We start from the raw sequence: 15,477 nt of genomic DNA, 5'->3' as shown, positions 1-15,477 counted from the left end.
TTCCACCTCTGATGTGGATCCTAGCACCCTACCTGCTGCAACATTTGATGCAGCACCTGCTGCACCTAGCATCCTGCCTGCTGCAGCATCTGGTGTAGCACCTGATTCTGCAGAACCTGACCTTGTTGCCATTCCTTCATTGACTTCTAATCCTAGTACCTTACCTACTGTTTCACCACTTACCTCACCTTCAACTTCCAATCCTACTCTCAGAAGGTCCACTAGATCACATAAACCAACTCCTTACCTATCTCAGTATGCTTGCAAGTCTGTCAGCACTAAGCCTCACTCTGGTCTACCATATGATGTTTCAACCTATTTGGACTATTCTCACCTTGGCCCTACCTTCAAATCTTTTGTTATGGCAGTTAATTCCACTCCTTCAGAACCTGCCTCTTTCCATCAGGCAGTACAATATCCTGAATGGAGGGTTGCCATGGATAAGGAAATAGAGACTTTAGAGGTCACTAAAACTTGGAGTTTGGTGCCTTTGCCTCCTGGTAAAATCCCTATAGGTTGTAAATGGGTTTATAGGGTTAAACATCTCCCTGATGGCTCCATTGAAAGATATAAGACTAGGCTGGTTGCTAAGGGTTTTACACAAAAGTTAGGCTTGGACTATTTTGAGACCTTTTCACCAGTGGCTAAGTCTGTGTCAGTCAGGATTGTACTCACTTTGGCTGCTGTGAAAGGGTGGTTTCTTCACCAAATGGAGGTTAACAATGCATTCTTGCATGGTGATTTGAATGAAGATGTGTACATGTGTTTGCCACTTGGTTTTCACAGCAAGGGGGAGAATGTTGTATGCAAATTAAACAAGAGTCTTTATGGTTTTAAACAGGCTTCAAGATAATGGTTTGACAAATTTTCCAAAACCATTCTTCAAATGGGATTTGTTCAATCCAAATCTAATTACTCACTATTTACTCACACCCAAGGGACTTCTTTTACAGTGCTTTTGGAGTATGTTGATGACATTTTGCTTACTGGAAACAATCCTAATTGTGTCAACAGTTTGAAGAAGTTACTAGATGATAGATTTGGCTTAAAAGACCTTGGTTCTTTGAGGTATTTTTTAGGTCTTGAGGTGGCAAGGACTAATGCAGGCATCAACTTGACATAAAGAAAGTATGCACTTGAAATTTTGAAGGATATTGGTTTTCTTGGATCAAAGCCAGTTAGATTTCTTATGGAGCAGAATCTAAGGCTTTCAAAATATGAAGGGAAGTTGTTAGCAGACCTTGGAATGTATAGGAGGTTAATTGGGAGACTACTATACTTAACTTTGACACGGTCTGAAATTACTTATGTTGTGCATAAGTTGAGTCAGTTTGTCTTAAAACCTAGAGAGCCTCACTTACTTGTTGCTCACAGAATCCTTCAGTATATTAAAGGATCCCCAGGTATGGAACTTTTCTTCTCAAGCACCTCTAATTTACACATTAAGTCCTTCTGCGATGCTGATTGGGCTGGATGCCCTGATACAAGGAGGTCACTGACAGGGTATGCAGTGTATTTAGGAGAGTGTTTGATAGCATGGAGATCAAAGAAACAAGGAGTAGTTTCAAGATCATCAGCAGGGGCTGAGTATAGGGCAATGGCCAGTGTAGCATGTGAAATAACTTGGGTACTTCAATTACTTAAGGATTTAAAAATTGAGCACCCCAAACCAGCTATGCTCTTCTGTGATAATCAAGTAGCCTTGTATATAGCTGTTAATCCAGTCTTCCATGGGAGGACTAAGCATATTGAGGTAGACTGTCAGCTGGTTTGAGACAAAATTCTGGAGGGAATGATTAAAACTTTTCATGTGAATTCAAATGCTCAGGTAGTTGATGTGTTTACCAAAGCTTTAGGCTTCAATTCTTTCACAAGATTGACATAGAAGTTGGGTTTGCAAGATATTTTCATGCCAAAGCAATTGCCAAAGGAGTTACAGACTGAAACTCATCTTCAAGTCCATGATCTTCCAGTTCAGAACTTGAGGGGGAGTATTAAAATTGAAGAAGGTCAACACGGTGGAACAAGCAGAGTCAAGAAGAAAGAAGGAAAGGCTAAAGTGGAGTCCATGTGTCAGAGAAACAAGAAGAAGCAAATAGAAGTGACAGATGTCAAATTGTAATTGGATGTATTGATAATTAGTTAGTTAGTTATTTTTGGAGGGAAAATTTGTTAGCCTCTGTTAGCCCCTGTTTTCGTGTATATAAAGCATAGGTGATAATTATTTTGTAATCACTTTCATTTTCTTCAATCAAAGAGTAACTTCAGTTTTTCAATCTCTCTCTTTTACTTTGTTTCTAATAGTTGTGCCGGTGGGTTGAGGCGTTGGTTGTGGGTTTGTGGTGGCTTAGGTGGTCACGTTGAGTGGGTGCTAAGAATAAAAGATAATTAAAAATAATAAATAATAAATAATAAATATTTTAATAGAGTGGTAAAAAAATAAAACTTTTGATGTTGAGTGTGTTTTAAAACAAGGTGTTAAAATAGATAAAGTAGTGTTTTGAGTCGTTAAATGCCAAAAATTTTAACATTCTTGATGTGAATGCTCTTAGTATTTTTTATAGGCAGGATTTGAATCCAGACAAAAGGAATTTACCAATTAAACAGAGTGGGTCAAGTAAACGAGTTGATGGGTTTCGGGAAAGGATCACCACCAGTTTCAAAACCTCCAGTTTCCTCCCATTTTAAAGTAGATGAGTGACGTGTGTAAAAAGAATGATCCAACGGTAGGAACTTAAAAATTTGTGTTTTCAAAAATAGAAGCAAAAGCAAACCTTTTTTTGAGATAAAAGTGCAGGAAGAAGGCATGGGTTCTTTGGAATTGGAGCAACACAGTTAATGGCGGTCTTCAATAGCGTTTAGGTTGACGGCAAAACTTCAGGCCGCACATGGAGGCATGTGAGGTTGAAGATGGATGCCGACTTCTTGGGTTTTACACATTGGAGGCTAAAGAAGAGATCTGTGGTGTTGGTTTTGTGAACCACCAGTTGACGAGGAATCTATGATGGCGCGTGGGTCGATGGCCACTACGTGTGGTAGCATGTCTCTCTGATAATGGAGATTGAACTCTTGGGATTTGCAAATCGGAGGCCAAAGAAGAGATTTGCAATGTCGGTTTTGCGAAAGGATGGAGAAAAACTCACAGATCTCTAGGGAGGCTCGAATTGATGGTGTGACGGCTGTGGCTTTTGATAGCAGCAATGCAATGGCGAAGAGGCCTTGTGGAGGTGGTGAAGGTAGCAGTAGTCTTGAGTTGAACGGTGGTATGTTTGGTAGATTAGTTTGGCTCTAGAGATGGTGAAAAGAGAGGTAAGAGAAAGATGAGAAACTGTTGGGTTTTTCTTTTCCAAACTGTTGGATCATTTTACATACATGTGTCACTCATTTATTTTAAAATGGGAGAAAACTGGAGGTATTAAAATTGGAGGTGATTCTTTCCCATGGGTTTCTGACGTGTTAGATGTGTTTTGTAATTTTTTAATAAAAAATGGCCACATTACTATTTTGTTTTTGTTTTTAGTTTTTGGTTTTTTTCCCCTTCTGCTCTTTGGTAAATGGCTACATTGCAAATCACTTCATGCTCTGTTACACACATAGGCATTGCCATTAATATTAGTTAATGTATAGACTTATAGCACTCATTTTTAAAATTGAGGACCAATAGTGATTGAAATTTGAGGGATTAATTGTATTGACCATGTAAAATTTAGGGATTAATAGTATATTTTTTTCTTAATTTTATTTTACCTATATAAAGAAAGAATATAAATGCATTTTTTATATTAATTTTTTTTTTTACCTATCCCTAATTATTGCATCAATCAATTGGTAACAGTTTTTGGAATTTAGGTAGACATACTATATGTTTAGCAAAAAAAAAAAAAGGTAGACATACTATATATAGTAAGAATAAAATATCCTTATTTAACAATCTTTACCGCTTTTCTTTTTTTTGGCCTCTCTCATTCCTATATAAAATTTGCCGTTATATAAGGATTATTATTGATATATTTCCGTAAATTGCTCCAATCAAAATGAAGTAATTTTATATATGAGAAATGTAACAAAATTTTCATTTGGAGACTGCAATAAATTTTTTTTTTTTGAGTAAACAGTAATACTTATTAGAACATATACGAAAATAGTAATAATAGTGTTTTAAACCGAGTTTATAATATATTACATAACTAGAGTACAATTATAAAAGAGTCTAACTTTTATAGTTATAGACTGTAATAACTTTGATGTGATTAATAGTTTTTTATTTTATTTTATAAGCTAATGTTAAGTTCTTTGAAAAAATTTAGGGGCCATCTTTCTATGACAATTACGGGGGATTCAAGGAGAACATATTAAACAATGAAAAGAATAATAAAATCTTAGTAATAATCATTTCTTTAGTTCTTTCTACATTCATAATGGCACAATTTTTTTTTTTTTTTTTTTTTTTTTGGGTTTAGAAATAAGTATGGAATGTATTAAATAAAGGATAATAAATGAGATCAATTAGAATATTAGCATTAATGAGGATATTTTTTTGACCGTTGGATCTACTTAAATCCAATGGTTTAAAAAATGTGTAACTCTTTAGACCTATCTCATATATATATATATATATATATATAGAGAGAGAGAGAGAGAGAGAGAGAGAGAGAGAGAGAGAGAGAGAGAGAGAGAGAGAGAGAGAGGTTCAAGTTACACTTAGAGTAATTCCACAAGAATTACACATTTTATACACCGTAGATTCTTACTAAATCTAAGGGTGAGAAAAACATCCTCTCATGTCATTCATGTAGAGCATTAATTTCCCAAATTAGCTACTTTTACTTAAATTCCTCACATTTAATGTCTCAGGCTAATCAATCATCTTCCCCTCTCCTCCCATACCGATACGGTGGTATTACCCTTAAATTTTTTTTTTCTCTCTCCTCATCTGTGTCCATTTTTGTTAAAAACAAGTTAAAATTCGTGTATAGTCAAAGAAGCGAGTAGGTTCAGAATATTGGGTTTTGAAATTTTGGACACTGTTAATATTAGTTTTTATTTAGTTTGTTTATTTATTTATTTTTCTTAGTTTGGTGGATTTGAAATCTAACCAGCAAGTTACCCATGGCGCTACCAATACAATAAAAATGAAAATGAAGATTAGATCTAGAATTGGAAGATCAAAATGAAAATGGACATATATGGTTTTGGGTTTTGACAAAGGATGTAAGAAAAAAATAGAAATGGAGAAAAAAAAGGGGAGGGAAATTTATTTAGGTGGACTGGTAGAGGAGAATATTAATATAAAGAGAACATTGAAGTGGTGGGTCATTGCAAGATTCTTAGAAGCATCTAATACATTTTAGCTAACAATAACAAAGAATGACTCATGACGAAAGGAGGAGGCTTTCTTTCTTGAACTGGGGCTCGTAATTTCTTTTATGTTTCCTTCAATTTAATTCTTAACACATGGTTTTGCTATGCCGTTTTATTGCTTGTTTTGTTGTTATAGATGAGAACCAATTAGCTGTCAAAACTATCTTTGAACAATCATGGAACTTCATTTTCTCAAAGGGCTTCCATAGTTCCTTTACTTGAATCATCCAACATGAGTTCTCAGGAATTAGAATGGGCTAATTAGGCATTGCCAACAGTTTTTTTTTTTGTTTTTTTTTTGTTTTTTTTTTAACTTTTTATTTTAAATTTTGCCGGCGACCTAGCCGAGGAGGAGATAGAGTGAGAAACGTGCAAAGAGAAAAAAAGAGAGACATGCAGTGGAGAGAGAAAGAGTCAGCTGTATAAAATTTTTTTGGGTTTAGAAAAAAGTATGGAATGTATTAAATAAACAATAATAAATGAGATCAATTAGAATATTAGTATTAATGAGGGTTTTATTTTTTATTTTTTATCATTGAATCTACTTAAATCTAATGATTTAAAAATGGTGTAACTCTTTACACCTTTTTTTTTTTTTTTTTGAGAATGAGTTACACTTTTTTTAAACCATTGAATTTAAGTAGATCCAACGGTAAAAAAAAGACCATCATTAATGCTAATATTCTAATTGATCTCATTTATTATCCCTTATTTAATGCATTCCATATTTATTTCTAAATCCAAAAAAATATATACGTACTCTTTCTCTCTCCACTGCAATTCTCTCTCTCTCTCTCTCTTTCTCTTTGGACATTTCTCTCCCTATCTCCTCCATGGCTCTTCCACCTCCATAGCTAGGTCATTGGCAACCAAAAAAAAAAAAAAAGCACTCATGTATTATTTTTAGAATTTGGCTAGGATTTCGGAACAGATTGCTTGTAGGACTAGGAGTTGATTACTATAATTTTTGAGAGAATCACAAAGTTCATCCTCTTTACTCGTTTTTGTCGCTGTTGTAGATATAGATATGTGATTGTAGTTCGTTTATGCTAAAGGCACTCATGAACTATTTTGTACCTTCTAACATCACTTATTTTTTCTTGAGCACCTCCAGTATATCTTATTGTTAATTATGATTATCCTTCTGATAGTGAGTAAAGACTGAATAAGAAATGTTTAATTGGAGGAGGGTTGAATTATGTGGAAGCATAAATAGTGAAATTTGTTTAATTTATTTTCTCTCATATGTCAGAATGTAATTTGACTCCCTTGATGGAGATTAATAACTTTGATGTGATTATATAGTTTTTTTTTTTTATAAGCTAATGTTAAGTTCTTTGAAAAAATTCAAGGGCCATCTTTCTGTTCTCCAAGCGATTTTTGTTTCTAAAAAAAAAGAAAAAAAAAGACTATGTTTGTTTATGTTAATTTATTAGTTTAGCAAAAAAATTCAAACTCAAGCGTAACTAAGTCAGACTTCAGAGAACCATTATTTGATAGGTAAATCACCTGGCCCTCAGTCTCAGGATCAAAATTTGTGAATGAAACTCTCACGCTTGCATTGAGCTACAACGAGAGCTAGCGAGCCTCATGCATGTTCATTTCGCAGCAGGGCAGCACCTCTGTTCCATAAACGCTACCCTCATCAGTCATCACAGAGCTGACTAATTTGTAATTCCTCACAATAAAAGAAGGATCCGGTTAATAGATCTCCTTTTAAAGTATTTATTAATTGATTATTTAAAAAAAGTTTTGATACTATCTTAATGAGAAATATAAAAATAGTGTTGAAAAAAATTAAAAAATTAGTTTTTTTTTTTTCATAAATTTTTTTTTAAAATATTTTCTAAACCAATAAGCAATCATTAACTTTTCCTAATTAAGAAATCACCTTTAAACTATACCCGTAGCTGTAGCTTCTGCAGTAGTCTTCAAGATGCCAAAGCACACACGTGTGTTAACAGCAATTGTGGACAGAGCACTAGAGAAGACCACAGTACGTGACTCTCAGCATTTTGTTGTTGGCAGATGCTGCAAGTGCATTCGGGTGGTGTTGATTAATTGGACAAAGTGAGTAGAAAATAGAAAAGGTAAATACACTAGCCCATGCATTATTTAGGAAAGTTTATATTTTTGTTGTTGATGGAGATCGTTATTCACGTTGATTTAGCATTTCTTTAATTAATTCTGATCTGATTCTAAAATGTAAAAACAATTAAATGACAAAATAAATGACCACTTTTTCTTTCTGTAAGGAAGAAAAAACGTGGTTAACTCAATAAATGTGTAATGGGGTCAATAAAGACGGGGAAATAAATTTGTGCTGGGTTTATTCTTAGGAAGACCCCCAAAAAATAAAGAAGAAGAAGAATCAGAGAATCATTCGACTTCAAGATGAAGTGAGCAACAGAAAAGAAAAAAACACAAACAAATTAAGCCAATATTATGGAAGGTGAACTCAAGAACTTGATCAAGGTATGGCTCATAGTCCTAGCCTCTCTATGCTACACTCATTTCATTGCCTCAAAAATCCCAAAAGGCAAACTCAGGCTCCTCTCTCTAATCCCAGTCTTCTTCCTTTTCACCATCCTCCCTCTCTCTCTCACCACTGTCCTCCCCACAGGCATCACCGCCTTCTTCATGACATGGCTTGCCAACTTCAAGCTCATCCTCTTCTCCTTTGGTTTGGGCCCACTTTCATCTGACCCACCAAAGTCCCTCCCTCTCTTCATCTCCATTGCTTGCTTCCCCATCAAAATCAAGCAAAATGATAAATACCCATCTCACCAAAACACCCAGAAACACATAAACTCATCTCCTATTTTAAAGGCACCCCCTAAATTGCCTCTAAATTTTCCTACCAAAGTCTTGCTTTTTGCTCTATTAGTGGCTGCCATAGATTACAAACATGTGCACCCAACGATTGTGTTAGGATCATATTGTTGCTTGCTCTATTTCCTCGTGGACATAGTTTTGGGTTTGTGCAATGCTATCGTGCGTGCCACTCTTGGAATTGAGCTAGAACTACCGTCCGATGAGCCTTACTTTTCAACATCGCTACAAGATTTCTGGGGCAGGCGGTGGAACCTCATGGTAACCAATATTCTACGCCACACAATATACAAACCCATTCGGTCAATCTCGGAAACCGTGTTATTCAAACAACAAAAGCAAAAGTGGGCCCCACTGCCAGCCGTGTTGGTGACTTTCATGGTCTCTGGTCTGATGCACGAGCTCATATTCTTCTACGTCACACGTGTGAATCCCACGTGGGAAGTCACGTGCTTTTTTGTGCTCCATGGGGTGTGTTTGGTGGTGGAGCTTTGGGTGAAAAATGTGTTATTGGCACGTGGGTGTTGGTTGCATTGGGCAGTGGCTGGACCATTGACCATTGGGTTCGTGGTGGTCACCGCCAATTGGTTGTTTTTGCCCCCACTGGTGAGGAACGGCGCGGATATTAAGGCCATTGAGGAATGCAAGGTTGTGTTAAAGCTTTTGACGGACAAGATGTTATGGACTTTGAAAAGTTTGTAATTGGTATAATAAATGTACACCGTCCATGTTTGATTTTAGTTTCAATTGCATCAATTTCAAAGATCAAATACTTTGTAAACCCCTTTCTCGCCCTAGCCGCTCTCTGAGTTGCCCTAGCCGCTCTCTGGGTTGCTAGAACGTAGAACTCTGTTATCTTCCCTGGAATGATAACTCATCCCCTCTGTTAATCTTCCTTAGCAGTAGGGCCTTCCTGACCCCCGTGTTCCTCCCCGTGTGGTTTGTGTTTTCTCTTTCCCTTTCATTCTAGCATTAACACCATGGACGATATTCTTCAAGACTGGAAAAAATTATCCTTGACAGAGGAAGAGGACACAAAACTCAGTCTATCAAAGTCGAAAAACCTTCGCAGCAAGGAGTTTGTTTTGGCTGCAAAATTCCTTACAAGGAGAGCCCTGAACGTGGAAGCAGTAGGTCGCACCTTTAAACCACTTTGGAGAGCCAAAAAAGAATTCAAGGTGCGTGAGGTTGGCGACCATATCCTTCTGTTCGTATTTGAAACTGAATCAGACGCTGAGCGGGTCCTTGCCAACGAACCTTGGACTTTCGACAAACATGTCGTTCTGTTACAGAGGTTTGACGGATCAACTCTGGCGAGATATTTGCAATTTACTAAGTTGAAAATCTGGGTACAACTTCACGGATTGCCGATGCGAATGCTTGATTCAGACACTGCAATCGAAATAGGAGAATCACTTGGCCAGGTATTACCATTCGAAAACTCTAGTGATCTAGTTGGCGGTGACTTCTTACGTATCCAAGTAGAAATAGACATCTCGAAGCCTTTGTGCCGGGGTCGTCGAATTGCACTAGAAGATGATGAAGAGACCTGGTTCTCTTTCAAGTACGAGAAACTCCCCAATTTTTGTTATTGGTGTGGATTAATCTCACATGAAGGAAAGGATTGTGAACACTGGTTGGAAAAAAGAGACTCGGAAAAAACAGAGCCTCACGAATACGGACCATGGATGAGAGCGCTACCGTATAATCCCGGAAAAATCCCGTTCGTGGTGGTTCCTGGCATAGGCGATGGCTTGGGTGGCGTCCCAAAGCCAACTCAACGTCCAAACCATAGAGAGTCCCCTGAAACGGTGATCAACTCCACCGGGGAAAAACAGGTTCGATCTGGCTCAGGGAAGGAGGACGGCGCTGAACTGAGGAATGGAGAAAAATGGGAAACATGTGATTCAAGGGAGCAAATCTCGCTAAATGGCCGAGAATCTCGCGAACCAATATCTGAGGTAAGTATCTCTAATTCCAATTTAAATGCCTGCCTTACTAATAATGCTGCCTTTGAAGCGCAGATACAGGAACTTGACTTAGAAATCAATAAGTTTGACAAGCAAGAGACACGTGTGGAAAATAATTCTGTAGTTGCACCATTAGCCACACCAACTAGTGAAAAGCCTCTTACCCCTTCCATGCAAAATCATGAAGCACAAGATCAAACACATCACGTGATGGACAACTCCCTTCCATCCAATCAAGGAAGCAAATCTTTGCGGACTTGGAAAAGATTGGCAAGAGACAATCCCATGGAGACTGACCCACCACAAAGCCCCACGGCAAAAAAGAGAAACAGAGAAGAAGCAGTAGAGTATCTTCCCGAGTTACCCGTCAAAAGATCACAGGTTTCAAAGGGAGAAAGCCAACAAAATCTAATGGTGGAGGCTGCTCAGTAGTCCCGCCAAGCACAATGAGTCTTATAGTTTGGAACTGTCGTGGGTTTGGGAACTTGCAAACAGGGAAAAAGCTCGAGGTAGTGATTCGGGCAAAAGATCCCTCCGTTGTGTTTTTAGCCGAAACATGGGTGAATGAAGCTAGGCTAAAAGAAGTACAAAGAAGCATCAAGTTTGATGACATGTTTTATGTGGAAAAAAAACCCTAGAGGTGGTGGAGGTTTAGCTCTTTATTGGAAAAACTCCATTAATGTTTGGGTGGATTCTTTCTCCAAATACCATATTGATTCCATAATCAATAAAGGTAGCGGCGAAGCATGGAGATTCACAGGTTTCTATGGTGAACCGGCTACACACAAGAGAATAGAAGCATGGAATAAACTGAGGTTGCTCAACAATAGACATAATCTTCCCTGGCTTTGTGCTGGGGACTTCAATGAAATCACAAAAAGTTCAGAGAAGTTGGGAGGAAATAATATAAGTCAGGCTCAGATGCAACTTTTCCGGGATGTTATAGATGAGTGCGGATTCCTTGACCTTGGATATGTGGGAGACCAATTTACTTGGAGAAAACATTTTGCAGATGGTCATTCTTTGTGGGAAAGATTGGATCGTGGGATGGCTAACCATGAGCGGTTCATGAAATTCTCAGGCACAAAAATCCACCATCTGCACTCAAACTCTTCGGATCACTCCCCTTTGTGGATCTCATTGGATGGGTTAGACATTCCATCTTTTGCTAAACCATTCAGGTTCGAAGAGGTGTGGCTCTCCGATCGTGGGTGCTCAAATATTATTGAATCTATTTGGTTGTCAAGAGGATAAGAGGAGGATCATGACCATGTCATGCATAAAATTGATAGATGTGGTAAAGAACTTCGGAAATGGGAGCGAGAATGCTTTGGGAATGTCAAAATGGTACTGAACCGAAAGAGGAAGGAATTAAAGGAGGCTGAAAAAATAGCCATGAGAACTGGAAATAACCATCATGTTCGTGAGTTGCAAAAGGAGATAGCGGAACTGGTTGATAAGGAAAATAGACTCTGGTTCCAAAGAGCAAAGGTCACGTGGGCTAAATTTGGGGACAGAAATTCAAAATTCTTTCACAGTTATGCATCCCAGAGGAAGAGGAAAAACTTGATCCGAAAATTGAAAGATCCAAATGGTCGTGTGATGGACACTAATGAGGACATTGCTGAAAACCTGATACACTATTACCAGGACCTACTTCAGTCAAGTAATCAACCCTTCTACCCCGTGGCTACAAACTCCATTCAGAAAGTTATCTCCGAGGATATGAATGCCATGTTCTCATCCGAATTCACTCTCTTGGAGGTAAAGCAGGCCATCAGCCAAATGGCCCTACTAAAAGCACCAGGACCTGATGGTATGCCTCCTCTCTTTTATCAGCATTATTGGAACTTAATTGGACATGATATCTCTCATTCAGTGTTGCATTATCTTAATTCTGCATCTTTACTTGACCATCTCAATCACACTTTTATAACTCTCATTCCAAAAAAGAAAAATCCTGAATTTGCCTCTGAATTTAAACCGGTCAGTTTGTGTAATGTTTTGTATAAAATTTTCTCAAAAGTGCTAGCAAATAGACTTAAGAAAATTTTGCCTAATATCATTATTGAAAATTAGAGTGCTTTCACAAAAAGTCGACTTATTTCTGACAACATTTTGGTAGCTTTTGAATCTTTACATAGTATGCAGAGACACACAGGGAAGGACAGCTATATGGCTATTAAGCTTGACATGAGCAAAGCTTATGACAGAGTGGAGTGGGATTACCTGTCTTCAGTCATGGAAAAAATGGGATTCAATGAACATTGGATCCGCCTTATGATGCTATGTGTCAAAACTATGACATATTCCATACTGGTAAATGGGGAACCCAAAGGCATGATCAATCCAACAAGAGGCATTAGACAAGGAGACCCTCTTTCGCCGTTCCTATTCTTACTTTGCACTGAGGGTCTCAATGGGCTGATCAACCAAGCCTCTCAACAGGGCCACATAAAGGGTTATGCGCTTTGTAGAAATAGTCCAAAACTAACCCACCTTTTGTTTGCAGATGATAGCTTGCTGTTTTGCAGGGCTACCATAGAGGAGTGCCAAAGAGTCTTGGATATTTTGGAAGTTTATGGAAGATGTTCAGGACAACAGATTAACCGAAGTAAGACAATGATCTTCTTCAGTAAATCTACTCGTGATGACATCTGTAATCAGATAAAGCTAGCACTGGGGGTTCTAGAAATTGTTCAGTATGAGAAATACTTGGGATTACCATCTCTGGTGGGTAGAAACAAAAAAGCAAGCTTCAATTACATAAAGGAGCGAGTTTGGAAGAAACTACAGGGTTGGAAGGAGAAACTCCTCTCACAGGCAGGAAGAGAAATTCTAATCAAAGTAGTTGTCCAAGCTATCCCAACCTACACCATGAGCTGCTTCAAACTTCCGTTGGGTCTTTTCTCAGAAATTGAAAGTCTAATACGGAAATTTTGGTGGGGCCAAAAAGGTGAAAGGAGGAAAGTGCACTGGGTGAAATGGGAAACACTCTGCCTCCCAAAAAAGGAAGGTGGTATGGGCTTTAAGGATCTAGCCAACTTCAACGATGCTCTCTTGGCTAAGCAAGCTTGGAGATTACTTCATAATAAGGACTCCCTATTCTATAGAGTCATTAAAATGAAGTTTTTTCCAAATTGCAGCATCTGGGAGGCACAGGAATCTAGCATCGGTTCGCATGCTTGGCATAGCATCTTAAAGGGAAGAGATGTTCTTCTAAAGGGTGCAAGATGGAGGATTGGCTGTGGAGAAGCCGTCAGCATATGGAATGATGCATGGTTACCATCCTTAGAGCACCCACGAGTTTTATCTGATACTGTTCCAGGCTTTGAAGATGGGAGAGTATCTGACCTCATCAATCCACTTACAAGAACATGGGATCACAACTTAGTGCATGGTTTATTGTCACCGGATGAAGTTGATTTAGTTTTCAGCATTCCATTGAGCCGCATACCTGTGGAGGATAAGATCATTTGGCCCTTCACCCCCTCAAGTAAGTATACTGTAAATTCAGGCTCAAAATTTCTAACTAAATCCAATTTTGTGCAGAATCCTTCAGCCAACCAGCAGCGGCAAAGTGGCATTTGGAACCAGGTTTGGGGGCTTAATGTTCCAAATAAAGTGAGGCATTTCATATGGAGAATGTGCAAGGAAGCGATACCATCAAAGCATAACTTAATGAGGAGGAAGATCCTAGTGGAAGATAAATGTGAGCAGTGCGGAATGGAGTCTGAAACGACGATTCATGCAGTCTGGGAATGTACCATGCTCGATGAAATATGGGAGGCTGTTCCAGGCTTTGAAGACCGAAGACAACATGCCATCTCAAATACTAGTGACCTGATTAATGTTCTGCATGAGAAAAAGAAAAATCTGGAATTAATGGCCATGATAATGTGGACAATCTGGTAAAGTCGCAACCAGCTCTGAGTCAGTTCAAATGAGTTCCCTAGATCGCAGGTCCTCCAACAAGAAAATCAGTCCCTGGCGGCCTTCCAGTAAAGCCAACGATCCTCATGTCAGCTCCCTACGTCTCCACGTTGTCCCCTTCATGCACAGTGGAGTCAGCCCCATATGAATTGCTTCAAACTAAATTTCGATGGGGCTTCTTTTCCGGAGTTGCGTAAGGCTGGACTAGGAGTGGCCATCCATGATAGCCAAGGGAACGTGATTGCTTCACTGTCGTAACAAGCGCCGCTACCATTCTCCTTAGATATCGTGGAAGCCATGGCAGCTGCAAGGGCTTTGGTTTTTGCTTAAGAACTGGGTATAGCTGAATTCGTTCTTGAAGGAGATTCAGAAGTGGTGATCAACTCCCTTCGCAGTAGTGAAGCCTCTTTCTCTTCGTTTGGACACCTACTGGAATCAGCTAAGTCCATGCTTGTGTCAAGTACTTGCATAAACTTCTCCCATGTACGTAGAGGTGGTAATAAAATAGCCCATAACCTAGCTAGACATGCAAGAAATGTCAGAGGTTTGTCAGTGTGGGTGGAGGATGTTCCACCACACTTAATTGATGTACTCTTCGCCGATCTTGGCTGATTTTATAAAAATTTTAGTCCTTCTTTCTCAAAAAAAAAAAAAAAAAAAAAAAAAACTTTGTAACTCATCTGGTTTATATCTCATGATGTTTTCAATATAGACATGTGATTTTAATTCTTACTAGTCATAGACATGTGTAATGAAGCATTAAAAATTTGATGACTTGTTATTTTGTTAAGTGAAAAATGAAAATAGTAGAAAAGATTTATATGTGTTAGTCCCATACACTTTTTATAATGACATTATTATTTTTAAATAAAATATAGTTAATAAAATATATTAGATTTTCTTGTTATTTGAAAATATTTTAAATTTTGTTATTTTTTTAGAAAACATAATATATTTTATATTCAATTATTATATAAGTCAAGATATTTTGTAAATAAAATAATGTGTGGTTGAAATTTGTTTATAATGTTTTTTACAAATGGTTTATCATTTGTTCGTTTTGAATGACTTAAAGAGGAAGCATATATAAGCAAAAATCCATAACTTTTAAGTACTCCTTAAAAATGGTTCATTCTCTATCTGTTTTGAATGACATAAGAGAAAACATATATAAGTAAATTCATCACTTAAGCTAGAAAAGAATACAAGACTTTAATTATATAAGAAAAATATAATTTTATAAAAAATATACTAATATTACATTGAAAATGTGACATAATTGTTAATGAATCACCTCCTCTTTTTACATAAACCTTTTATCCAAAGAATCATCGAAGTAAACCGAATTGGATCAAAGTGGACTAAACAGACCGAACTGGAC

At 37.7% G+C, this 15,477-nt stretch overlaps 1 protein-coding gene across 1 annotated transcript; it reads left to right on the top strand.

Annotated features, from left to right (window-relative positions):
* The first annotated feature begins 7,592 nt into the window (after positions 1–7,592).
* Positions 7,593–8,963, top strand: LOC126688976 (probable long-chain-alcohol O-fatty-acyltransferase 5). Its single transcript, XM_050383933.1, has one exon. The coding sequence runs from the start codon at positions 7,807–7,809 to the stop codon at positions 8,893–8,895; it is 1,089 nt and encodes a 362-aa protein (XP_050239890.1). The 5' UTR covers positions 7,593–7,806; the 3' UTR covers positions 8,896–8,963.
* The last annotated feature ends 6,514 nt before the right edge of the window (positions 8,964–15,477 follow it).

Source organism: Quercus robur, chromosome 6 (assembly GCF_932294415.1).
Source record: "Quercus robur chromosome 6, dhQueRobu3.1, whole genome shotgun sequence".
Lineage (NCBI taxonomy): Eukaryota > Viridiplantae > Streptophyta > Magnoliopsida > Fagales > Fagaceae > Quercus > Quercus robur.
This window is presented reverse-complemented; position numbering and strand designations above follow the sequence as displayed.